The 26,935-nt window shown below is 38.0% G+C and overlaps 1 protein-coding gene across 1 annotated transcript in view; it reads left to right on the top strand.

Moving 5' to 3' along the window:
- The window catches only part of CCDC146 (coiled-coil domain containing 146), a 186,793-nt gene that overhangs the window by 17,457 nt on the left and 142,401 nt on the right, over positions 1–26,935 (top strand). Inside the window, exon 2 of the mRNA XM_011927719.1 lies at positions 19,526–19,692. Within this exon, the coding sequence (XP_011783109.1) occupies positions 19,537–19,692 (156 nt within the window). The 5' untranslated portion in view covers positions 19,526–19,536. The remainder of the gene's footprint in view (positions 1–19,525; positions 19,693–26,935) is intronic.

Genomic DNA, 26,935 nt, shown 5'->3' with positions numbered 1-26,935 from the left:
AGTCTTAAAAAAATCACTTTAGAAAAGACGTAAAATTGTCTTTATTCACAGACAACATGACTGTGTAAGTAGAAAATTGTAAGAAATCTATTAAAAAGCTACTAGAACTAAAATGAAACTTTACAAAGTTATAGGACACAAGGTCAAAAACAAAAATCATTTTCTTTCTTTCTTTCTTTCTTTCTTTCTTTCTTTCTTTCTTTCTTTCTTTCTTTCTTTCTTTCCTTCTTTCTTTCTTTCTCTCTCTCTCTCTTTTTTGTTTTCTTTTTGATGGAGCCTTGCTTGTCACCCAGGCTGGAAGTGGCACAATCTCGGCTCACTGCAACCTCTGCCTCCTGGGTTCAAGCCATTCTCCTGCCTCAGCCTCCCCAGTAGCTGGGATTACAGGCGTGCACCACCACGCCTAGCTAATTTTTGTATTTTTAGCAGAAACAGGGTTTCACCATGTTGGCCAGGCTGGTCTCGAACTCCTGACCTCAGATGATCTGCCTGCCTCGGCCTCCCAAAGTGCTGGGATTACAGGCGTGAGCCACCATTCCTAGCCAATCAATTGTATTTCTAAGAACTAATAACAGCATTTGGAAACTGAAATCTTAAAGTTACTTACAATAATATACAGAATATGTAATAATTAGAGATAAACAACAAATATATTCAGGTTCTGTTGTCTTAGTTCAAGCAGCTATAACAAAAGTACTATAAACCAGGTGGCTTAAACAACAGAAATTAATTTCTTGCAGTTCTGGAAGCTGGGCATTCTGAGATCACAGTATTGCTGATGATACTGATCATGCTGGCATGGTCAGTTCTGATGAGGCTTTCTTCCTGGTTGGCAGACAACAGCCTTCTTGTTGTTCCTCACATGTGGAGATAGAGAGGAAGGAAGCTGTTTCGTGCATCTTCTTTTAAGGCCAATATAATTTGGGGGGATTACCATGACCTAATTACCTCCCACAGGCCCCATCTGGAAATATCATCACATTGGAGATTATGAACTTTTGAAGGACGCATTCAGTCCATAGCACCCATCCTCTGAAAACTATATAACATTACTGAGAGAAATTAAAGCAGTGTTAAATAAGTAGGGGAAAATACCATATTTAAGGAAAATCTAATTCAATATAAGATGTCAAATCTCCCCACATTATTTTTAGTAGAGACGTTGATTGACATATTGATATCAATATTGGTATTTTGATATCACAATGATATGTTGATTGATATATATTGATATATTGATTCATCACCATCCCAGTCAAAATTCCATCAGCCTTTTTTTTTTTTTTAATACTTTAAGTTCTGGGATATATGTGCAGAATGTACAGGTTTGTTACCTAAGTATACATGTGCCATGGTGGTTTGCTGAACCCATCAACCTGTCATCTACATTAGGTATTTCACCTAATGCTCTCCCTCCTCTAGCCCTGCACCCCCTGACAGGCCTCAGTGTGTGATGTTCCCCTGCCTGTGTCCATGTGTTCTCATTGTTCAACTCCCACTTATGAGTGAGATCATGTGGTGTTTGGTTTTCTATTCCTGTATTAGTTTGCTGAGAATGATGGTTTTCAGCTTCATCCATGTCCCTGCAAAGGACAAGAACTCATCCTTTTTTATGGCTGCATAGTATTCCATGTTGTATACATTCCACATTTTCTTCATCCAGTCTATCACTGATAGGCATTTGGGTTGGTTCCAAATCTTTGCTATTATTGACAGTGCTGCAATAAACATACATGTGCATGTGTCTTTATAGTAGAATGACTTATAATCCTTTGGGTATATACCCAGTAATGGGATTGCTGGTTCAAATGGTATTTCTGGTTCTCAATCCTTGGGGAATCACCACACTGTCTTCCACAGTGGTTGAACTAATTTACACTCCCACCAACATGGTAAAAGCATTCCTATTTCTCCACATCCTCTCCAGCATCTGTTGTTTCCTTTTTAATGATCGCCATTCTAACTGATGTGAGATGGCATCTTGTTGTGGTTTTGATTTGCATTTCTCTAATGACCAGTGATGGTGAGCTTTTTTTTTTCATATGTTTGTTGGCCGCATGAATGTCTTATTTTGAGAAATATCTGTTCATATCCTTTGCTCATTTTTTGATGATGTTTTTTTTTCTTGCAAATTTGTTTAAGTTCCTTGTAGATTCTGTATATTAGCCCTTTGTCAGATGGATAGATTGCAGAAATTTTCTCCTATTCTGTAGGTGCCTGTTCACTCTGATGATAGTTTCTTTTTCTGTGCAGAAGCTCCTTAGTTTAATTAGATCCCATTTGTCAATTTTGGCTTTTGTTGCCATTGCTTTTGGTGTTTTAGTCATGAAGTCTTTGCCCATGCCTATGTCCTAAATGGTATTGCCTAGGTTTTCTTCATGAATGGTATTGCCTAGGTTTTCTTCTAGGGTTTTTATGGTTTTAAGTATTGATGGAATGTATCTCAAAATAATAAGAGCTATTTATGACAAACTCACAGCTGATATCATACTGAATGGGCAAAACCTGGAAGCATTCCCTTTGAAAACTGGCACAAGACAAGAATGCCCTCTCTCACTACTTCTATTCTACATAGTATTGGAAGTTCTGGCCAGGGCAATCAAGCAAGAGAAAGAAATAAAGGGTATTCAAAGAGGCAGAGAGGAAGTCAAATTGTCCCTGTTTGCAGATGACATGATTGTACATTTAGAAAACCCCATTGACTTAGCCCCAAATCTCCTTAAGCTGATGAGCAACTTCAGCAAAGTCTCAGGATACAAAATCAATGTGCAAAAATCACAAGCACTTCTATACACCAATAATAGACAAACAGAGAGCCAAATCATGAGTGAACTCCCATTCACAATTGCTACAAAGAGAATATAATACCTAGGAATATAACTTATAAGGGATGTGAAGGACCTCTTCAATGAGAACTATAAACTACTGCTCAAGGAAACAAGAAAGGACACAAATAAATGGAAAAACATTCCATGCTCATGGATAAGAAGAATCAATACCATGAAAATGGCCATACTGCTCAAAGTACTTTATAGATTCAATGCTATCCCCATCCATCAAGCTACCACTGACTTTCTTCAAAGAATTAGAAAAAACTACTTTAAATTTAATATGGAACCAAAAAAGAGCCCATATAGCCAAGACAGAACAGAGGCCTCAGAAATAATGCCACATATCTACAACCATCTGATCTTTGAGAAACTTGACAAAAAATAAGCAATGGGGAATGGATTCCCTATTCAAGACATGGTATTGGGAAAACTGGCTAGCCATATGCAGAAAACTGAAACTGGATCCCTTCCTTACACCTTATACAAAAATTAACTCAAGATGGATTAAAGACCATCAAGCTTTTTAAAAATAGAAATTGACAAGCTGCTGGCTTCTCAATTTGGAAATGCAAAGTATTTAGTATAGACAAAACAATTTTGAAAAAGAATTAAGTTTGAGGACTTATAAGACCTAATTTTAAGACTTATTATAGACTGGGTGCAGTGGCTCATGCCTGTAATCTCAGCACTTTGGGAAGCTGAGGTGGGCAGATGACTTGAGGTCAGGAGTGCCAAATCAGCTTATTCAACATGATGAAACCCCGTCTCTACTAAAAATACAAAAATTAGCTGGGCATGGTGGCAGGCACCTGTAATCCCAGCTACTCTGGAGGCTGAGGACAAGAATCACTTGAACCTGGGAGGTGGAGGTTTCAGTGAGCCCTGAGATCGTGTCACGGCACTCCAGCCTGTGACAGAGCAGAGCAAGATTCTGTCTCAAAAAAAAAAAAAAAAGAAAGAAAGAAAGAGAGAGAGAGAGACTTAGTATAAAGCTACAATAATAAATACTATATTATACTAGTATAAGAATAGACACATGTGGAACAGAATAGAGTATAAAAATAGACCTACATATATTAGGTCAATTGGTATTTTAAAAGGTGCCCTGATAATTCAACGGGAAGAAGATTTTTTTTCAACAAATGGCAGAAGCAATTGTATATATATGCAAAAAAAGTGAGCATCAACCCTTACCATACACAAAAAATTAATTTGGAATAGATTAAAGATCTAACTATAAGAGTAAAAACTATAAAATTTCTAAAAGGAAATATAGGAGAAAATCTTGTGATGTTGGGTTTGGCAAAGATTTTTTTTTAAATTCAGGATAATCTGTAAGATTTCTTTTATAGAATATAATAAGTGTGAACCACAAAAGAAAAAAAAACAATAAATTAGATTTCACCAAAATTCAAAAGATACTGCTAAGAAAATGAAAAGGCTAAGAGACATTGAGGGAAAATATTTGCCAAACGTATCTGGTAAAGGATTTATATCCAGCATATACAAGGAACTCTCACAACTTAATAATGGGAAGACAACCAATTATTTTTAATGGATAAAAATATCTGAACAGATAGTCTACCTAAGAATATATATAAATGGCAAAAAAAGCATATGAAAAGATATTCAACATAATAATGCCATTTTGGAAATGCAAATTAAAACCTTCAGATACTAGTACAATTTCACTAGGATGTCAAAAATTTGAGATACTGACAATACCATGTGTTAACAAGGATGTGGAGCAGCGGGAACCCTAGTGCATTGTTGGTGGGAATATACAAAGGTATAACCACTTTGGGAACCAATTTGGCTGTTTCCTATAAAATTAAATATATGTTTAGATTATGACCCAGAAATTCCACTCTTGGTATTACCCAAGAGAAATGGAAACTTGCAGTCACACGAAGACTTGTACTCAAATGTTCATAGCAACTTGATTCATAGTAGTTAAAAAGTGGAAACGAATCAAATGTCTATCAATTGGTGAATGGCAAATAAAATGTGGTTAATTTATGCAATGGAGTTGAACTCAGCAATAAAAGGAATGAAATACTGACACCCACAACAATGTAGAAGAATCTCAAAAACCTTACACTAGATGATACAAGCCAGACACATCTATAATTCTGTTTTAGTTTGATCTGCTATGAAAAAGTACTATAGACTGTGTGGCTTATAAACAACACAAATGTTATTTCTCACAGTTCTGGAGACTGGAAGTCAGAGATCAGGGTGCCAACATAGTCAACTTCAGGTGCAGGCCCTCTTCCAGGTCACAGACTGCCAACTTCTCGTTGTAGCCTCACATGGCAGAAAGCAAGCGAACTCTGCAGCCTCTTATTACAAAGGCGCTTCCACAGGTTCCATTCCAACTACCATCACATTGGGATTAAATTTTAACATATGAATATTGGGGCGAGGGACGTAAACATTCTGTTCACAACAGATTCTCTTTACATGAAATTCTAGAGGAGGCAAAACTACTGGTGGTTATCATGTGCCAGTGAGGGAGCAGATGGGAATGGGAGGGGATAGGGTGAGGGACTGATTGTAAAGGGGCACGAAGAAATTTTTAACACTTTTTTTATTTATTTATTCATTTATTTACGTGTTTAGAAAGTGCCTCAGATAGGAAGAACTTTTTAAGAGTGAGGGAAACTTTTGTGGTAGTGATCACACAACTGTCAACATTTGTAAAATCTCACCAAATTGTACACTTAAACTTGTGAGTTTTATTGCATATGAATTATAACTCAATAAAGCTAATTTAAATTTTTTAAAAAACCCTTTATTCATGATGCCCTTTCCTCTCCTCCTCTTGGACATGAGGCCTGTGTTCAGGGACGCTAGATAGCGCCGTGGTTTCAGGCTGGTTGTCCGGCCGACGGCTGGTGTCTGACCATGCAGGCTCCTCCTGAGATGTGCATCCACCTGCGTCTCAGATGTGGATCTCAATGCTGGCGTCTTCTGAGAGTTCTGTATCCCCACGTGGCTCGCAGTTGTCTGATCCACAAAGCTTTCTGGAGCAGTGTCCTTTCATCCCAGTTTCAAGGACTTTTGTGGGGTAGTGCTCCCAACCAGCCTCCGTACCTCTCCCGTGCCACTCTGTGCCCTCTCTTGTGCCCTCTCTGCCTAGTCATCTGTGCTTCATCACATAAAGAAACGAAGACGGTGATGGCTCTGGAACCTTGCCACTTTTTCCAAGTACCACCTGGAAAGGAGGCACATTATACCCTTGATATTCTTGAATGTTCAGGTTCCACCATTTCCTTTCCTAAGACTTGTCCTGGGTGGATGAGGTACCTCAGAGGCTTACACTAATTTGTTTTTCTCACCAACTCTCTTTGTTCTCCAAATCAGAGAGATCTATTTATTTATTTTTACTTTTAATTTATTCTTCCAATGAAAAGGTAGGAAAATTGGCTTGGGAAATATTATTCTAACTCTATAATTAATGTCAGAGCCATTACCTTCAAAGGAAGAAAATAAATTGAGTAAGGGATGCTGCCCAAGGAGAGAGAAAGACTAAAGTGGAGATCTGCCAAGGGCCAGTGAAAGTCTCAGAACAGGAAATACTTATGCAACAAAAAGAGGAGGCTATGAAATTTGTAGACATGGGAGAGGGAACTTTGCCTACTTCACTTATTATCTAAGGTGGCTCTTCCCCTGACTTAGAGCTGACTTGTATTCTTTTAAAGTCTTTTCTTTAATGGTGTTGCTCCCTTTCCCCTGACCTAACAGCCGATGTCCTATACAGCCTTTCTTATCCCAGATTTAAATGTTTCACAGTGAGAACTGAAGTTAAGGTCTTTTAAGGCTCTCACACCAAAGCCTAAAGCAGTGCTCTGGGACAAATTCATGCCGAAGAGGACCCAGATCATCTTTTCCAGCCTATAGATAACTGAAATATTTGGTCCAGCTCCAGGATGACCCGTCTTTATTTGTTCCTTGTCAAAATAATGTAAGGTACATTATGTATGAAATCAAATGAACAAGGCACTGGTGGGAGGGAGTTGACATTTATCGAGGCCAATATGCTGAGATCTGGGCTGAGACACATGCATTGTCCAATTTAATCCTCACAATAACATTGAAATCATCTTGCAGTTTAGGAAACAGCTACTAAGAGGTTGCATATTTTGCCCAAAGTCACCCAGGAAGGAGAGGAATGAGATTCAAGCCTAAATTGATGAACTTCAAAGTAGTTCTTTCCATTACCCCATGCTGCCATCCTGGTAGACTAAGTCAAGACCACTAGTCTCAGTTTCAGATAAAAGAAGGAACAACGAGGAGGAGCAGGTGGAAGAAAGGAGGAACCTGGCTAATAGAAACCAGTGATGGGAAGCAGTGATAGTCCATATTTCATGGAGTTCTTTGCTAAGCAAACAGATCCATCTAGGTCCACAGTTCCTATTAACCAGGGTGTGAGAAAGAGGAAAGGGGTAAATGAAAAAGCAAGTTTGCAAGGCATTAGATAAGATATATAGGCTAGTATTGTAATGTTATACACATCCTTTTTGGTATCGTCTTTAAAAATTCAAGTAAGGAGGACAGTGGGACTTTTCTAATGTGTACATTTTTGTAGCAAGCAAGAGGAGTGACCTCCAGTGTGAGCGTTCTAGATTGCACCCAAACAGGCAGAATTTCTGCTTTACAGACCTTCTGGAAGACCGTCAGCTTTAGACCTACCCGGGCATTTCAAATCTCTTACAGGATTTGGAACTCTTAGACTCTGCTCACTGCTAAATTATTTGGAAACTAATTAAGGGAACTGATAGCGCCTTTCAGGCACCTTTTGAATTTCTGAAGCCTGCCTAAACTTGCAGAATGACTGTAAATTATTACAGATGTAAGAACAGTGTTTCTCGCCACACTGTGTATATTCGAAGGTTGTCCTTTTGTTTGTAACTATAGCAACAAGTTCTATAGCCCACTGTTTTGCTCAGCTCAGCCTTGCCACCTCATGGACTGCCTAATAAATGCTGCTCAACAATAATTTGTCTTTAACTGATTTACACTGTGTTGGCTTGCTTTTTCTAAAAGAGTCCTAGCCTTAACACTGTTGCAGTGACAGAAGTCAAATTGTGTCAGCCCGCCTGTATTGTTGATCCGGCTTTTGGCTATTGAAGGCCAAGAGGGAAGGGCTTTGCTAAGACCACAGAAAGTCTTGTATGGTATAATAGGAAAGAGTGAGGGATTTGGAGCCAGGTGACATGGGTTTAAATAAATACTGCCAATCCTTGCTGTGTGATCTTGGGCACATCATTTATACTCTGTCAATTTCCTCCTGTACAAAATGGAGGTAATTCTTATGGTATGTAGTTGTTAGGACAAAGTGAAGTAATGCAAGGGAAAGTTTTGTTTAAATTGTAAAGGGTTATATAAATATTATTATTAGGTGCACTGAACAAGAGTGCTTGCATGCTGACAAGGGCAACCAGGAGGGTGTGTTGGAAATACATCCTGTCTGTTTCTATGGCAGTTCTGCCTCATGTAAGGTGCTGCCCCGTGATAAGCCCACATGTTATACCTACTCAGAAATAAGTAATACAGAGCTTGTTTTGATTATGTAGGTTTCCGAGAAGAAAGAGAATAAATGTATAAGATGCTTTAAAGAGAGAGTGAGGAACTTTTCTTGGGTCTGTGCTTGGGTTATGGTAGGAGCGGGCAAAGAAAGGCAAGGTGATGGTGAAATGAAGGAGAAGGCCTAGAGCTCTCTCAGCACCCTTCCATCCTCGGGAGGGGTGCTGATTCTATCATAGAGCCTTGGGTTCTCCACCATCATGTTGCAATTAACAGATTCCTCATGGATTACACATGCACATAATCTAAGATGTAACTGTTTAACATGTCTGAACATTAACTTTAAAGGCCAGATATGCCCCTGAAGCTTTCCTTCAGAGGTTTGCTATTTATGTGTTTGTGTGGTTTTGATTGAAGGTATTTCAAACCCCATTGTTACTTTAACACTTCAATTATGAAGCAATTTTTATCTGTACATATTTACTGCAAGAGTTTTTATTTTTCCTTTCCTTTAAGGTTCTTTTTGTTTTTCCTGTAGGATTCTTTTCTTTTCAGGATTCTTTTTTCAAAAGTCCTCTGTATCATTTCTTTCAGGAAAAAAAATGTTGTGGTTTGATTTGTTGGGTCTTTGAATAACAGCATTTTTACTTTCTTTTTTAAAAAAAGCATCTCCTAGCCAGGTGAGGTGGCGGGCACCTGTAGTCCCAGCTACTCGGGAGGCTGAGGCAGGAGAATGGTGTAAACCCGGGAGGCAGAGCTTGTAGTGAGCTGACATCCAGCCACTGCACTCCCGCCCGGGCGACAGAGCGAGACTCCGTCTCAAAAAAAATAAAAATAAAAATAAAAATAAGAAAATAAAAATAAAAAAAGCATCTCCATAAATATATATACCTACTATGTACCCACAAAAATAAAAAAAAATAAAATATGTATCTACATCTTAAAAAATGTTTCAAGTCTAACTTTGTCTTTGTATGGTAAAAATGTGCATTGTATAATTGTACATAGAATATAAAATATAGGCAGGAATAACTGCAATATTTTATCTTTGGCATTTAGGACTATTAAGTTGGTTCTATCTGATATTGTTGTTGCTGTTGTCCATTAAACGGATCTGAGGTATGCCTCATGTCAGATTGGCTGCCCAATATTCTGAGCCTGCCATATAGTGGACCAGAGGCCCCGTAGGATGAGCCTTAGATTTTACAGACTTTCAATGTTATCTCCAAAAGATAATATACATGTAATTACCAGAGATACACTGACAGAATTGAAGGCACTTGTCATACAACTTTATACCAGAATTTTTGTAACCCAGTTTTGACATTTCTATGTTTTTTTTTTTTAACATGTTAGGAAACTAAAACAAAACAAAACAAAACAAAACATTGGAAGTGCCCCAGAGTTCTCCTTTCCTCCAAGGGATCAGTTCTGAGTTCCTGTAGAAACATCTTGTAATTAACCTTGTAGAAACATCTTGTAATTAACCTTGTAGAGCAATGGGCTACTGGGGGAAGGAGCACCCAATCTTATCTTCAGGGCAGTCAGAAGAGCCAAGTCACAAAAAAAGAACACGCAGGTTCTGTGTGGGGCTAGGAGAGAAATAAATCATGTTCGACTTTACATTACACCCTGCTGTTTCTAAAATGAGCAAAACCTGTGCTTGTTCAGCGGTGAGTAATATCGAAAGACAGTGTGGTTTTCTGCTACAGCTTTCTTGAAGCATTGCCATTTTATTGTCCAAAAGTCACATTGTTTGTGTATCCTGCCCCATTCTCTGGAGCATGCAGTATTTGATTTTTACACATGCTCCTTGTATCTATCTAGAAATTTTTCCTTAAGAATTCAAAATCAAAACGATGATCACCAATGTTTCGTTTGAAGAAGAGGAATTACTGATGTGTATTACAAAACAAGGGGTACCCTGCAATGTTTATTGCTTAATTATTCTTTGTGAAGCTTCCTATTTTGGCTTATTCATGTCCTCTGCTCTCTTAAAATCCCCTTAAGACCACATCCTCTTCTCTTCCGACTCCTACAGCATCGTGTGGTATTGCCTTGCCTCCTTCCAGTGGGGGCTGCTTCTCTGCAGAACTTGCTATGCCCGTGGTGCTCCCTGTAAGTGTGCAGTGTGTGGCCACCCTGTTTTTGTGGTTCAAGTTATCATAGCACCAAGTTCAGTTAAAACTTTTAGAATTTTATGTCTGTGATTTTTTTTTTTTTTTTTAACAGTCTCTCACTCTGTCACCCAGGCTGGGGTGCCGTGGCACGATCTCGGCTCACTGCAAGCTCTGCCTCCCGGGTTCACGCCATCCTCCTGCCTCAGCCTCCCAAGTAGCTGGGGCTACAGGTGTGTGCCACCATGCCCCCGCTAATTTTTGTATTTTTAGTAGAGACGGGGTTTCACCGTGTTAGCCAGGATGGTCTTGATCTCCTTACCTCGTGATCTGCCCGCCTCGGCCTCCCAAAGTGCTGGGATTACAGGCGTGAGCCACCGCATCCGGCCTATGTCTGTGATTTTTTCATTAACTTGTCTTGCTGCCGGTCAGTGGGTCCCCTAAGGTCAGGAACCTTGTCCGGTCTTGCTCACCACTATCTCCTACCGATAACACAGTGGCTAGGTCCCAGCCTCCAGATTGTTTCCTTGCCTCTAAATTCACACCTTTTCCAAGCCATTCTTCTCATTGTCAGCAATATCTTTACAACTCCGCCATAGCTCCTAATGCCTAGAGTTCAAGTCCCAAATTCCAGGCTACCAGTTGCTTTTTCAGCCTTATCTACTTTCCTAAGAATGTTGCTTTTTATTTGTGCTTATTTTACCTCAGCTTATGTGTCAGAGAACTAGTTCTTTCCCTGCCTTACCTTCTCTTCAGATTATACATTGTTTGCATATTTGTAAAGTCTTTATCTTTATGGGAAAACTCAATAAATATTTACTTAATTGATTTAGGCATTCTGGAGATATAAGTCTCTAGAATTATCATACCTGATAGCTATGTAGTTCTCTCTATGCCAGGATTTTAATGTGTTATATTAAACATTCTCTGTTTATATCACTGTAGCCTGAGAATATATTTTATTCTATTATTTTATTTATAGCTGTCAATCATATTGCCTGCAATATAGTAATATTAATACAATGGGCTTTGCAATCCTATATTAACTGTCTTTGGATATTTATTGTTTTTTTGTTTTTTGTTTTTATTTTTTGAGACAGAGTTTCACTCTGTTGCCCAGGCTACAGTGCAGTAGCACTATCTTAACTCACTGCAACCTCTGCCTTCTGGGTTCAAGCAATTCTCCTGCCTCAGCCTCCTGAGTAGCTGGGATTACAGGCACCCGCCACCATGCCCGGCTAATTTTTGTGTTTTTAGTAGAGACGGGGTTTCACCATGTTGGCCAGGCTGGTCTCTAACTTCTGACCCTGTGATCCACCCGCCTCAGCCTCCCAAAGTACTGAGATTACAGGAGTAAGCCACCATGCCCGGCCATATATTTATTGTTTTATCCATTAAACTTTGTTACCTGGTTAAGTCCTTTCCTGCCTATTTAATTACATTAATTAGTGTTTTTTTTGTTTTAATTCACACAGACTTTTTAATATTTGCCTCTGTTGTGTTAGAGAAAGATTAGACAAGAGAAAAAAAGAGAGAGAATCTCAGCAAAATTGGTTTGAAAATTGGTACAACCGATCCCCTTGGTTTAGCACCCTAATCTCCACCATCTTAAGACCCCTCATCCTGCTCACACTCATCCTGACTTTTGGGCCATGCATACTCAACCGCTTACTCACCCTTATTAAAAATAGATTAAACATAGTACATGCTATAGTTCTGACCCAACAATACCAGACCCTCAGGACTGAAGAAGAGGCTCAAGATTGAGCCTCTGACACAAAAAGAGGAGGGAATGAAACTAGTAGGCCTTACAAAACCTAAAAAGTTAGCACCAGGTGGCCCTAGATAGGGTCTCACCCTGCCTAGATAGGGTCCCACCCTGCCTCGATAGTGTCCCACCCTGATAGGGTCCCACCCTGCCAATTCCGGGAAACAACCTCATGAGGTCCCACCCTGCCAATTCCAGGGGTCTCACCCTGCCTCGAAGTTCCCGGAATCATCAACTCCAGGAAAGAACCTCATAAGGTCCTGCTCTAACCAATTAAACCAAGACCCCTTGCTCAGGCTATAGCTAGACCCAATCATTTTACGCCTTAAGCTGTTTGAATTTCGCGCCATAAGCTGTGTTTGAACTTGTGTTAGCCTATATAAACAGCCTGTAACAAGCAGTCGGGGTCCCAGGACCAACTTAGAGCTTGGGACCCTAGCGCGCTAGTAATAAATAACTCTCTGCTGTGAACCTCGTGTCGGTGATCCTTCGCGACAACCCCTGCCCAGGAAGGAATCGAGAGTTCGGTTCCAACACTTTCCTGCCTATTTAATTACATTAATTAGTGTTTTTTTTTGTTTTAATTCACACAGACTTTTTAATATTTGCCTCTGTTGTGTTTTCTTTCACTACTCACTCTCCATCTTTTCCTTTTTAAAAAAACACATTATTGAGGCATGGTTGATGTATAAAATACTGTACCTATTTATTGTATACATCTCAGTGAAGTTGGGGATAAGTATACACCCATGAAACCATCAACCATCATCAATCTCATAAACATATCTATCACCTCCCAAAGTTTTATCCACCCCTGTGTTACTATTTTTGTTGTTGTTTTATCATAAGATCTACTCTCTTAGTAATTTTATGTATACAATAGAGTATTGTTAGCTATAGGCACTATGCCGTCTAGTAGATCTTCAAAACTTATTTATCTTGCATAGCTAAAATTTTGTACTCTTTAACCGTTACTCCCCAATTTCTCCTACCCCAAGTCCCTGACAGCCCATCCCACTCTGCTTCTATGAGTTTGACTACTGTAATTTCCATATATAAGTGAGATCATACATATTTGTATTTCTCTGTCTGCCTAAATATTTCATTTTCTATCTATGATGTTGCAAATGGCAGAATTTCCTTTTTCTATGGCTGTAAAATGTTCCATTGTATACATATATCACAATTTCTTTGTGCATTCATATGTCCATGGAAATTTATGTTGATTCCATATCTTGGCTTTTGTAAATAGTGATGAAATGAATGTGGGAGTGCCGATATCACTTTGAGATCCTGATTTCAATTCATTTGGATATATAACCAGGAGAACTGCTGGATAATAAGGAAGGTTTATTTTTAATTTTTTGAGGAAACTTCATACTGTTTTCTATAATGGTTTTACCAACTTATATTCCCACTAACAGTGTACAAGGGTTCCTTTTTCTTCACATACTCATCAACAATTATTATCTTTTGTTTTTTCAATCATAGCCATCCTAACAGGTGTGAGGCAATATCTTATTGTGGTTTTGATTTGCATTTCCCCAATAGTTGGTAATGTTGATCACTTTTTTATGTACTTGTTGGCCATTTGTATGTTTTCTTTGGGAAAATGTCTATTTAGCTCCATTACCCATTTTTTAATGGGATTATTTGAGTTGTTGCTATTCAGTTGTATAAGTTCCTTATGTGTTTTGGATGTTAACCCCTTATCACATATATAGTTTGCAAATATTTCCTCCCATTCCATAGGTTGCCTTTTCATTTTGTTGATTGTTTCTTTTGCCATGCAGAAGTTTTTTAGTTGGATGTCATCTCACTTTATTTTTCCTTTTGTTGTCTGTGCTTTTGGTGTCATACCCAAAATATCATCACTAAAACCAATGTCAAGGACCTTTTTCCTATGTTTTCTTCTAGGAGTTTTATGCTTTCAGATCTCATGTTTAATTCTTTAATCTAGTTTGAGTTAATTTTTGTGTGTAATGTAAAACAAGGGCCTGATTTCATTCTTTGGCATGTGGATATCCAATTTCCCTAACACCCTGTATCAAAGAAACTATGTTGTGCATTCTTGACATCCATGCCCAAAATTACTTGGCTGTATATGCATTAGTTCATTTCTGGGCTCTCTATTTTATTCCATTGGTCTTTTATTTTTTAATGCCAGCACCATACTGTTTTGATTACTATAACTTTGTGCTACAATTAGAAATCAGAACATGCAATTTTTTCTAGCATTGTTGTTCTTGCTCAAAGTTGGTTTGGCTACTTGGGGTCCTTTATGGTTCCATATAAATTTTAGGATTTTTTTCTATTCCTGTGAAAAAATGCTATTGGAATTTTATAGAGATTGCAGGTTGAACCTGTAGATTGCTTTGTGTAGTAAAACCATTTTAACAATATTAATTCTTCTAATCCATAACATGGGATGCCTTTCCATTTATTTACATCTAATTTCTTTCACTGGAGTTCTGTAGTTTCCAGTGTACAGATCTATCATGTCCTTGGTTAAATGTATGCCTAAGTATTTTTATTCTGAAGGTTAAAGTTTTTCTGATGATCTCAATCAGAACTCTCTTGTAGTATCTTTTAGTTGCTTCCCTGTGTAAATACTTTACTTGCTCTAAAATATTTAGAATGTTTTCAGAATAATAGAGATTGAAAACTTTAGCAAACTGAGGAATTTGTACAAATTCAGCATGGTACTTATCATTTGTTGCCCAGGTAAGCTGTATCATATTTAAAGGTGCAGTGCTCTGAGAAATTGTCTGAACCTAAGTTTTCAAAGTTAATACCATCTTTATTATAAAGATTTCAAGGCCAGGAGTGGTGGCTCATGCCTGTAATCCTGGCACTTTGGGAGGCCAAGGCAGGTGAATCACCTGAGGTCAGGAGTTCGAGACCAGCCTGGCCAACATGGTGAAACCCCGTCTCTACTAAAAATACAAAAATTAGCCAGCTGTGGTGGCATACGCCTGTAATCCCAGCTACTCAGGAGGCTGAGGCAGGAGAATCACTTGAACCTGGGAGGCAGAGGTTATTGTGAGTGGAGAATGCACCACTGCACTCCAGCCTGGGAGACAGAGCAAGATTCTGTCTCAAAAAAAAAAAAACACATATATACATATTTTTAAAATAAATAGATGTACTATACTTTGCAACCCTTTTGTAATAGCAGAAAATTGGAAACATTCTGTATGTTTATAAATAGAAAATTGAATAACCTATGGTACATCTATGCAAAGGAGCGCTATGCAGCTATGAAAAGTAATGAGGTCTATCTCTGTATATTCCTATAAAGTTCTTTAGGATATATTATTAAGTCTAAATGTCTAAGTTTTGCTTCAAAATAATCTAGAGAGTTCAGAGGGGAAGTGGAAGGGTTATAGATAAAATTGCTCATGAATTGATATTTGTTGAAGCTGATTAATGGGTACTTGAGGATTCATTGTACTAATCTGCTACTTTTGTTTATATTTGAAACACTTTTCTTTTCTTTCTTTCTTTTTTTTTTTTTGAGACGGAGTCTCGCTGTGTCTCCCAGGCTGGAGTAGAATGACGTGATCTCAGCTCACTGCAACCACCACCCACGGGGTTCAAGTGATTCTCCTGCCTCAGCCTCCCAAGTAGCTGGGATTACAGGCACACACCACCATGCCTGGCTAATTTTTTTGGTATTTTTAGTAGAGATGGGGTTTCACCATGTTGGCCAGGCTAGTCTTGAACTCCTGACCTCAGGTAATCCACCTGCCTCCATCTCCCAAAGTGCTGAGATTACAGGCATGATTCACCATGCCCAGCCTTTGAAACACTTCTTAATAAAAAGGTTAAAAATAAGATATAGCCTAACGTTCTGAAGGAAATATTTTTCTGGGATATTCATTCACATTTAATATCCATGAAAGGATTGAGTGTACATATTTTAGTTTATTCACAAAACAAATTTAAATGTATAGCCAAACCATTTTTAGCTGCTTGAAGATTTAAGCAATAAACTGTGATTACTTAGCAAATATAAAGTATTGTAATGTCATAATAATAATAGTTACTAAAAACACTATAGGGCATTGAGAAAAGCAAATGTGTTAAAGGAAGGGAAGTCAAATGATACCACTGGCTATTAACATCACATAACAATAGACAATCAGATATTTGGACCCTCCTGATGGAAGTGTATGTTACCACCTATGAAGTATTGTTGTAGCAGCAGGAAGAGGAAAACAAGTACATGTATAATTTATGACTGCAGCAGAAAATTAGAGATAGCAGAGTAGAAGCTCAAGTCCTGAGGCATTATCATGTTTAATCTGCACATCTTTTTGAAACATAAAAATTAGTTGTTGTTTTGTTTTACTAATTTTACCCCATTTTAGAGAGGAGTAAATTTAATAAATAAATGATATGTCTGTGACCACCTGACTAACACATTCAAGAACTCAGAACCTACCAAACCTTCTGGCTTCATATGATAGAACATGCTTTCCATGTTATAGAGTGAGGCTCAATGTCATCAAGAAAGAGCCAATCCAATAAGATAGACATGAGAAATGATACATATTCTCCAGAAGATTCAGACCTTAAAAGCATGACAATTGCAGTTATCTTCTTTGGCAAGAGAAGAGTGTAAGTATAATGTTCTGTTGATTCAGTGAAGATTCATGTATTTCTGAGATCAAAAAGAGCTGATGATGATATTGGCATTCTCTTATACAACGGAGACATTTTACCCGCTCTCTCTCCAGAAGGGCAGTCATCCCAATGTCACCAAAGTGGGCCAGCGGAGGCCTTGATGACTAAGACAGAGTTCTTTTAGAAACTTCTGTGGATCTACTTAAATACATGGCCAAATCAATGGCTAATATACAGGGAAGGCTTCAGCTTCATAGACGTGTGACCTACATGGTCACACAAAGATCTGCTCCTAGAAGAGCCCTGCACTTGTTTTAATGCTCTGCTGTCACCATTTTTAAATACTTAAAATTTTATTTTTGAGCTTGAGTTTTGTAAATAAAGTCTGTTGGGACAATGGCACATTCACATGAGCAGCACAGATAGGCCAGGAAGCAGTGTGCACACGCACAGGCCTGAATCAGTGGCTGCGGCAGAGGGTGTGGGTGCCAAGCAAATAAGCTTGTGGCCTGGTGCTCAAAAGCATGCATCAAAGCAATTTGAGGTATCACAGAGTCTCAAGGCAGCCAGGCCAGCACTTGAGTGCATGTTGACAAAAGCAATGGCAGCAATAGCAGCAGAAGCAACATGACAGCAAAAGTAATAGGGACAGCTACATCAGTGATGGCTTCAGGAGAAAGAAGAGGCTCTACATGGGGACAGTTCTAGAACCTACCATGGGAGGCTGGTCCCCAGCACCTGTCCCTGTGGTATTTACACATATAATAAGGAAAGAAACTATTGACACTCATGCAGAAAACTTTTTTAGTAAAATATTACAAAATAAAAGCAAACACACAGACATTGCAATAAAACATGTCAAGGAGTTATTAGAATTATTCAGAGAGTTTAAAATCTCCAGTTTTGAAAACTGCTATAATATTGCAAATCAAATATCCATAAGTTTAGAAATTGAAATTAAAGATGATTGCATGTGACAGAAAATAATACTTTTCCAAGCTTGCATAAAGCTTATAAAGCTTTGAATAAATGAAGTATGAACAAGAAAGACCATTTTTAATTTTATTTTTTCTTTGTAATGGAACATACAACAATAGAATGCATATAAGCAGGTGTTTTAGTGTATATACAAAATACAAAGCCACTTTGGATTATTGCACAACCTCCAGAAGTTACCAAAATTGTCAGAGGAAACATTAAAATGAATGTTGAATAAATTTACATTTAAAATTAAATTCACAGAGGAAGCTGGTTTTTAGAAAGAGTTAAGTCTTTTTAGAAACTTGTTCTACAAGAATCATCAGCTCAAAAGGTTATATTTTGAAATGATTTATCAGAAATTTATCTAAATGTTATCACAGCCAATAAATATTCTTATAAACTTCAGTGAAAGATGCATGAGCAGGAAGATTCTTCTCAAATTAAAAATTGCCAAAAATTTTGTATGATCTTGCATTTCTCAAGAGCAACTCACATCACTTTCAGTTTGATCAATTAAAAATGAAATTACAATGAGTATAAATTTTGATGATCTAGTAAATTAATTTGCAGAAAAGTGAGTCAGAAAATTCTTATGATCACTCAAGATATTATATTATTGTTATTTTATTATATAAAATTGTGACATCAAAAATATTTTCTTAGGATTCGTTACTATTCACTTAGTTTTTGTTGCTATTCATGTATTGCTATTACACCTATTACATTTTATAAGTAATAAAATATTTTTAAAGGGAAAACTTTTCATATATTAGTAATTTTCAGAGAACATTTTTCTGACATTTTGATAAGGAATCCCACATTTGTTTTTTGTACTGGGTCCTGCAAATTATGTAGGTCACCCTGCCAATATGATTTGAGGAAGAAAAATTTTTGAAGCTGGTGTTAGCAGTTGCCCACAGCAATTACAGAAGAACCTCAGTTTTGCTCCTGTGGGACTTTGGTTTTGGACAAACTAACTTTCCAATAAGGAGTGAATGAATTATTGTTACTGCATTGATTTAGTATTAAGCATTTTATTTCTGAAAATTCAAGTAAACTATTTGCAATTGTAATATTCTTTGAACATTAGAAGAATAGCAGAACTTGTTGGTCCCATTGGCAATTATTTTTGGCACACATTCTAAGTATGTTATTTGTGAGGTGTTGAAGGTATATGGGTAAATAAGAATATAATTTCTGTTCTAAGAAGTTCAATAAGGTAGACAATATGAAAAATAGTAAATTACAATACAGTATTTTAAGCACTTTTCTACAGAAATATGTACAAGGTATAGATTATAGAGGCATCAGAAAGTACACTTTGCTTTCTGATAATAGGATAGCTGGAGAGGTTTCTGACTTCTTGTTGCATAAATGTCTAGGCTGATATTGACTTGCATTCTCATTATAATTCATATATATTTTATTTTCTAATTATTGCAACAGTAGCATACTTTTAAAAATAAGAATGATTGATTTGAATGCAACAGTAGAGAGTATCTTTGCAAAAAAGCAGTCTTTTACAATGAGATTATAGCTAACTTTCCTGATTTGTAGTTTCATTGAAGAATAGCTTATTCCGTTTTTTGCTTATTTTTATTATTTTCCATTTATTACTTTATAAGTGAAGACACTCCTAAATAGCCACGTATGGATTAATTTTATTTTAGAATCGTGAAAAATGGAAGACAGTAGCACAGACACAGAAAAAGAAGAGGAAGAGGTGAAAGATGAAAAGGATCAAGAGCCCATTTATGCCATAGTACCCACAATTAACATTCAAGATGAGCGGTTTGTTGATTTATCCGAAACTCCAGCTTTCATTTTTCTGCATGAGGTATATTTTTCTTTATATGTTACTACAGTAAAACCCAACTCAACATGTACTTAAAAATTCAAATGAAGCCAATATCATTATCAAAATTCTTTATTACATATATCCTATAGGTGATATTTACAACTTGATACACTAAAACAAAATGGTCCCTGCCTTTTCTTCCAAAAATTTATCATGTAATTCTGAGCCAACGCAGTAGCGTAGGTTCTGATACTTTTGTAGCCTAAGTATTAGCATATATATTCAGTCAGTTACATACATTTCTTGGGTTGGTACATGAAATGAAGATTTCTTTTATTATTGCATATACTACATTTACTTCCATACAATGAAAAGATCTTGTCATATGATAGAAAGAATATATATTTACCTAACTAACTATAGTTACTGCAGTGGAGCACTGAAATCTGCTGTTTTCTATCAGCAAATAAGCAAAAAGGGGAATATGATGAATTATATATTCTCACTATGTGAACTTTAAAAAGCAAGATGAACATTTAGGAAATACCCATATATGGGGAGGGTTTTTTTTTTTTAAAGTAATGACTGACTACATATTCACCTGTTACCTGGTCATGCCTGACAGCTATACTTTAGAAAATGATTTAAAGGACATTGGAATTTCAGATGACAAACTTTATATAACTGAATAAAACATTCTAAGAAATTTGATAATCATAGTAAAAAGTAAGTTTAAAAAGTCTTAAAGCAAAAACAGAATTTATTCAAAACCTAGAAGTAAAACCAAATTGGAACAGAATGCAATAAAAAAGTAATTTTTAAAATAATAGTGTTATGGCCCGTAATCCATAACACTATTATTTTTAAATAATCCCACTATTTATTATTTTAAAATAATAGTGCTGTAATCTCAGCACTTTGGGAGCCTGAGGCGGGTGGATCACGAGGTCAGGAGATCAAGACCATCCTGGCTAACACGGTAAAACCCCATCTCTAGTAAAAATATAAAAAATTTGCCAGGCGGGGTGGCTGGCGCCTGTAGTCCCAGCTACTTAGTAGGCTGAGGCAGGAGAATGGCGTGAACCCAGGAGGCAGAGCTTGCAGTGAGCCAAGATAGCGCCACTGCACTCCAGCCTGAGTAACAGAACAAGACTCCATCTCAAAAAAAAAAAAAAAAAAATTGTGTTATATATGTGTGTACAGGATCTAAATTGCTAAATTGTTCACTTTTTCTACAGTTTTGACTTTTTCTTTTATTTTGACATAATTTCAGATATACAGGACAGTTGCAAGAATAGTGCAAAGAATTTCCATAGTTACTTTGGAACTTAAACCCAGATTTCTCAGATGTTAACATCTTACCACATTTGCTTTATCCTTTTCTTTCTATCTTCTTGTTCTCTCAGCCTCTCTCTTTCTCTCTCTCTGAAGACACGATGCCCCTTTACACCTAAATGCATCACTGTGTTTCCTAAAAATATATTCATTCTCTTAATCATAGTACAATAATATCAGGAAATTAACACTGATATAATACCATTTTCTAATCTACATACCTTATTCAGGTCTTGCCAGTTGTCCCAATAATGTTCTTTATAGCAAAAGAAAATTCTAGATTATGTATTGCATTCAGTAGTCATCTCTTTAGTCTCCTTTAATCTGGAACAATTCTTCAGGATTTCTTTAGTTTTCATGATATTGACACTTTGAAGAGAAGAGGCTGTTTATTTTGTGATTTTTTTTCAATTCGGATTTTTTCCATTTTCTCATTATTAGATTCAAGTTATGTATTTTTGGTGAAAATATAAAGATACAATGTTGTTTTCTTCTCAAGTATCTTCTACCAGGAACACATGATGTGCCTTGTCCCACTGCTAGACTTGTTCATCTTGATCGCTTGGTTAAGGTGGTGACTTCCAGATTTCTCTTTTATTTATTTATTTTTCTGTTTGAAATTAATAAGCACCTCAAGAAGAGATACTCTGAGACTATGTAGTTGTCTTACTCCTCTTAACATTTTCACCTACTAGCTTGGGATTTATTGGTGATATTTACCCAAATCAACTTTTGTTATGATGGTTGTCAAATGGTGATTTTCTAATTCCATCATTTCTTCTATATTTGTTAGGTGGCTTTCTACTATGAGGAAGAACTTTCTCTTCTTTCCTTATTTTTTCATCTGTTTATCGGTGTGGACTTATGGTTTCTCACTGGCATTCCTTTTCATGCTCTGATTGTCCCACATTTGGCCAGTGTACACCCTTCAGGTAGGCTTACTTGTCCTTCTGATATGCTCCTGTGATTCCTTCTGCACTTCCTTTCTGGCACAAGAATGTGTTCTGGGCCGGGCGCGGCGGCTCAAGCCTGTAATCCCAGCACTTTGGGAGGCCGAGGCGGGTGGATCACGAGGTCAGGAGATCGAGACCATCCTGGTTAACACGGTGAAACCCCGTCTCTACTAAAAATACAAAAAACTAGCCGGGCGAGGTGGCGGGCGCCTGTAGTCCCAGCTACTGGGAGGCTGAGGCGGGAGAATGGCGTGAACCTGGGAGGCGGAGCTTGCAGTGAGCCGAGATCGCGCCACTGCACTCCAGCCTGGGCGACACAGCGAGACTCCGTCTCAAAAAAAAAAAAAAAAGAATGTGTTCTGGGCTCATCTTGTATTTTCTTTGCTCCAGTCATTTCTTCGAGGATCCCTAGTTCCTTTTACTGGAGAATGATATTTGGAAACTAAGATATTAATGCTGAGTATGGTCATTGCTCCTAGAATGTCATAGCTTCTAGCCCCTGTCAGTGGACAGAGCTAGAAAATAGATTTATGAATATTTATATCCACACAAATTTAAATCTATTTCTACATCTATCTTTATATATTTTTAAATCTTACTTTTATTTGAGATATAGGGCATACATGTGCAGGTTTGGTACATGGGCATATTGCATTCAGGTGGTAAGCATAGTACCCGGTAGGTAGTTTTTCAACCCACACTCCCCTTCCTCCCTCCACTCTCTAGTAGTCTGCAGTGTCTGTTATTCTCATGTTTATATCCATGTGTGCTCAATGTATAGCTCCTACTTATAAATGAGAATATGCAGTGTCTGGTTTTCTTTTCCTGCATTAATTCACTCAGGATTATGGTCTCCAGCTCCTTCTATGTCTCTGTGAAGGACATGATTTCATCCTTCTATGTGGTTGCATAGTATTCTTTGGGGTATATATATATAACACACTTTCTTTATCCAATCCACCACTGATGGGCAGCTAGATTGATTCCACATCTTTGTTATTAGTAGTGTGGTGATGAATGTGAGTGCATGTGTCTTTTTGGTATAATGATCTATTTTCCTTTGGTTTTATACCCAGTAGTGGGATTGCTGGGTTGAATGGTAGCTCTAAGTTATTTGAGAAATCTCCAAACTGCTTTCCACAGTGGCTGAACTAAACTAAAGAGCCTCTTCACAGTAAAAGAAACTATCAACAGAGTAAACAGACTATAGAATGGGAGAAAATATTTGCAAACTATGCATCTGACAAAGGTCTGATATCCGGAATCTATAAGGAACTTAGACAAATCAACAAGCAAAAAACAACCCCATTTAAAAAAGGGGCAAAGGACATGAATAGACATTTCTTAAAAGAAGACATACTTGTGGCCAACAAAAGTAGGAAAAAATGCTCAGCATCACTATCAGAGAAACACAAGTCAAAACCACAATGAGATATTATCTCACACCAGTCAGAATGGCTATTATTAAAAAGTCAAAAACAACGGATGCTGGCAAGGCTATGGAGAAAAAGAAATGCTTATCTTTATATTTTTAAAACCATGATTTCCTTCCTCTAATCTTAATATTTCAAGTGAAGGGTTCACATTTCTGTTAAAATCCATCATATGTCCACCTTTGCATTAGGATTTCTACTTCTCCACCACACCTTTAATAATCATTTTTTTTTTTTTTTTTTTTTTGGAGACAGAGTCTGGCTCTGTGGCCCAGGCTGGAGTGCAGTGGCCGGATCTCAGCTCACTGCAAGCTCCACCTCCCGGGTTTACGCCATTCTCCTGCCTCAGCCTCCGGAGTAGCTGGGACTACAGGCGCCCGCCACCTCGCCCGGCTAGTTTTTTGTATTTTTTAGTAGAGACGGGGTTTCACCGTGTTCGCCAGGATGGTCTCGATCTCCTGACCTCGTGATCCACCCGTCTCGGCCTCCCAAAGTGCTGGGATTACAGGCTTGAGCCACCGCGCCCGGCCCACCTTTAATAATCAAATCAAAAATAAGGCTAAACTTGTGTCATAAATTTGTTTGATACAGTAGCTACCAAAGACATTGAATCAACATACGCTTATGATGTAAGCTCATGCATTTTTAGGTCTGACATAAGTTGTTTGAAACCCAATCATACCCAATCTTTGTACTAGTTAAAATAACTCCTCCCCACGTGGTTGAGATATAGCCCACTTGTTTCTCGTCCTGCTAATCCCAAACCCAAAACACCCCACAGCTGCTAACCATAATAAACTTAATGGTCAACACCAGAGTCATATAAATAAGTTTCCCCCTTCTGGCGTGTTTTCCTTAAATCAGCCAATCCACAACTCCTGTGAGAAGACCAGAGGGATAATAGCCATATACCTTAATAAAGGTAAGGTTCCACAGCTGCTCTCTCACTCCCCACCCACTACTGAGCTCCCTGCCACCACCAGACTTATCTGCGCTCCCCATCAGCACCCCTAAGCTGTCAGATCTGTAAGTAATAAATTTCTTCTGTTTCATGCATTTGATTTCACCTTTTCATTGTTGTCATTGTGTCTCACATGACTGACACAAAGGAACCTGACGCCTCATCCGCCAGGGCTCTTCTAAAGAGCAGCTATCTTGGCTTATGGCCACTCTTCACAAAGAGACCTTAAGACCAATTTATAAAGCCATAACAGTAAAAATCACAACAACTTGAGTTTATTTGTAACAAAAGTTATGCTAATAGTAAAAATTATCTTCAAGGTTTTCTAAGCTAAAGATAAAGGTTTGTTTTGCAAAATTAAAGAACTTAGGACAACTTCTCATGCATATTGATCCTCAATCTAACAATTTAATATTTCAAGAATCTCTCAATATACATGGATGCACACGTTATAGTTATTAATTGCTGGGTATAACAGGCCTCTGATAATTATATCCAAGAGCTTTCAGTAATAGTTTCAAACAACTGTGCTACCTACCCTTTTGGGTAGTATCAATATCAGCAATTTTACTGCCTGAGAACTCCTCAAACAAGCGATAAATTGTAAACTTTCAGAATATTCAGAATTATTGGCTTCAGAAAACTTTATTTCCATAACACCACCATTAAGATATTGTTCTTAATTGGTATCTGGAGCTTTATAATTCTTTTATGATTATTCGAAAATCTATGGGTCTCACAAGTTTTTAACCTACTGTGTATAACCTACTTTGTCTTCCTTCAGTTGTCTTTGTCCTTTAACCTACTTTGTCTTCCTTCGGTTGTCTAAACAGAAACTGTATCTGCAAAAATGGCAAAAGTGGAGATGACGATTGAAGGAAAGCAGTCAGAAATCCACTTCCAAGGGTCCAGGTGCTTGGCATAACATTGGAAAACACAGAAGCTGCTTACAGCATTCATTGTTACTAATGCTGTTTGCACAGTTGGCCCAGCCCTGCCAAGTTGCCATGCATGGGTGTCATGTTCTCGTCTCATATTGCCTGAAGAATGTGTTCAGTAAGACAGTCACAGGCCTCTGCAATTTATACCCAAACTACTTTTACAATCTAGTCATTCACTTAGATTCTCGGGATCTACTCTTTGTTGTTCCCCTCATCAGGGACTCTCCCACATTTAGAAAGAATAACTTCAGATGTCTAAGGAAACTGGCATAAATTCAAAATACATGATGTAAGATCATGGCTATCCACCAATCTGCCTAGTCACATTGCCTCCATTGCTTTTAAAGCTATGCCATTCATACTAAAACACCAAACAAAATGCTTGCATAGACCGCACTTTGCAAACCCTGAGTCTGTTCCTAACCTTTGAGATCCTGGCTCAAATCTCATGTCCTTCAGGGAACTGCCTGAGTAGCCAGCTCACAGGGGTTTCTCCAACCTCTCAACTCTTCCCACATTACTTGGGGCTTAAAATATTTATTGACTAATCGGCATAAAATATTTTGCATAGAAAATGTAGAGTCCCATTGAGAATACATGGACACAGAGAGGGGAAAAACACACACCAGGGCCTGTTGGGGGGTTGGAGGAGGGCAATTAGAGGATAGGTCAATAGGTGCAGCAAACCACCATGGCACACATAGATCTATGGAACAAACCTGCATGTTCTGCACACATATTCCTTTATTTTTAAGAAGAAAAAATTGTAGAGTTGCCCACTGACATTATGATCACATTAAGCAGTAAGACCTAACAGGGCAGGAACTACACTGTGTTAATTCACTCCTTGGGATGAATGTTCAAAGTGATGCTTGGGGCTGGACACAGTGGCTCATGCCTGTAATCCCAGCACTTTGGGAGGCCGAGGTGAGCGAATCACCTGAGGTCAGGAGTTCCAGACCAGCCTGGCCAACATTGGCAAAACCCCGTCTCTACTACAAATACAAATATTAGCCAGGTGTGGTGCATGCCTGTAATCCCAGCTACTGAGGAGGCTGAGGCAGGAGAATTGCTTGAACCTGGGAGGTTCAGTGAGCCAGGATCACATCATTGCACTCCAGCCTGGACAACAAGAGTGAAACTATGTCTCAAAAAAAAAGGTGATTAAGTGATGCTTGGAAACCAAGTCACACAACTCCCATCAATGGGCTGTGTGGGTTAATGTGGGACACCTGCTTCCCAAATTGGCCAGTGCTGCCTAACCATGAGGCCTGGTACTCCAGACTTTTTTTTGTCCTATTGAATATTTAATCCTATCCCATTTTCTTTATATTGTTAATTTTTTTCTTACGATATAACATACAGAGTAAACCTCACAAATATTAAGTGTACAGACCAGGTTATTTTTTATTTTTTATTTTTATTTTTTTTGAGACAGAGGTTTGCTCTGTCGCCCAGGCTGGTGTGCAGTGGCGCTATCTCGGCTCACTGCAAGCTCCACCTCCTGGGTTCACGCGATTCTCCTGCCTCAGCCCCCTGCGTAGCTGGGACTACAGGCGCCCACCACCACGCCCAGCTAATTTTTTGTATTTTTAGTAGAGACGGGGTTTCACTGTGTTAGCCAGGATGGTCTTGATCTCCTGACCTCGTGATCCGCCC

The sequence above is a fragment of the Colobus angolensis genome, unplaced genomic scaffold (assembly GCF_000951035.1).
Source record: "Colobus angolensis palliatus isolate OR3802 unplaced genomic scaffold, Cang.pa_1.0 Scaffold74, whole genome shotgun sequence".
In the NCBI taxonomy this organism is placed as follows: domain Eukaryota; kingdom Metazoa; phylum Chordata; class Mammalia; order Primates; family Cercopithecidae; genus Colobus; species Colobus angolensis.
This window is presented reverse-complemented; position numbering and strand designations above follow the sequence as displayed.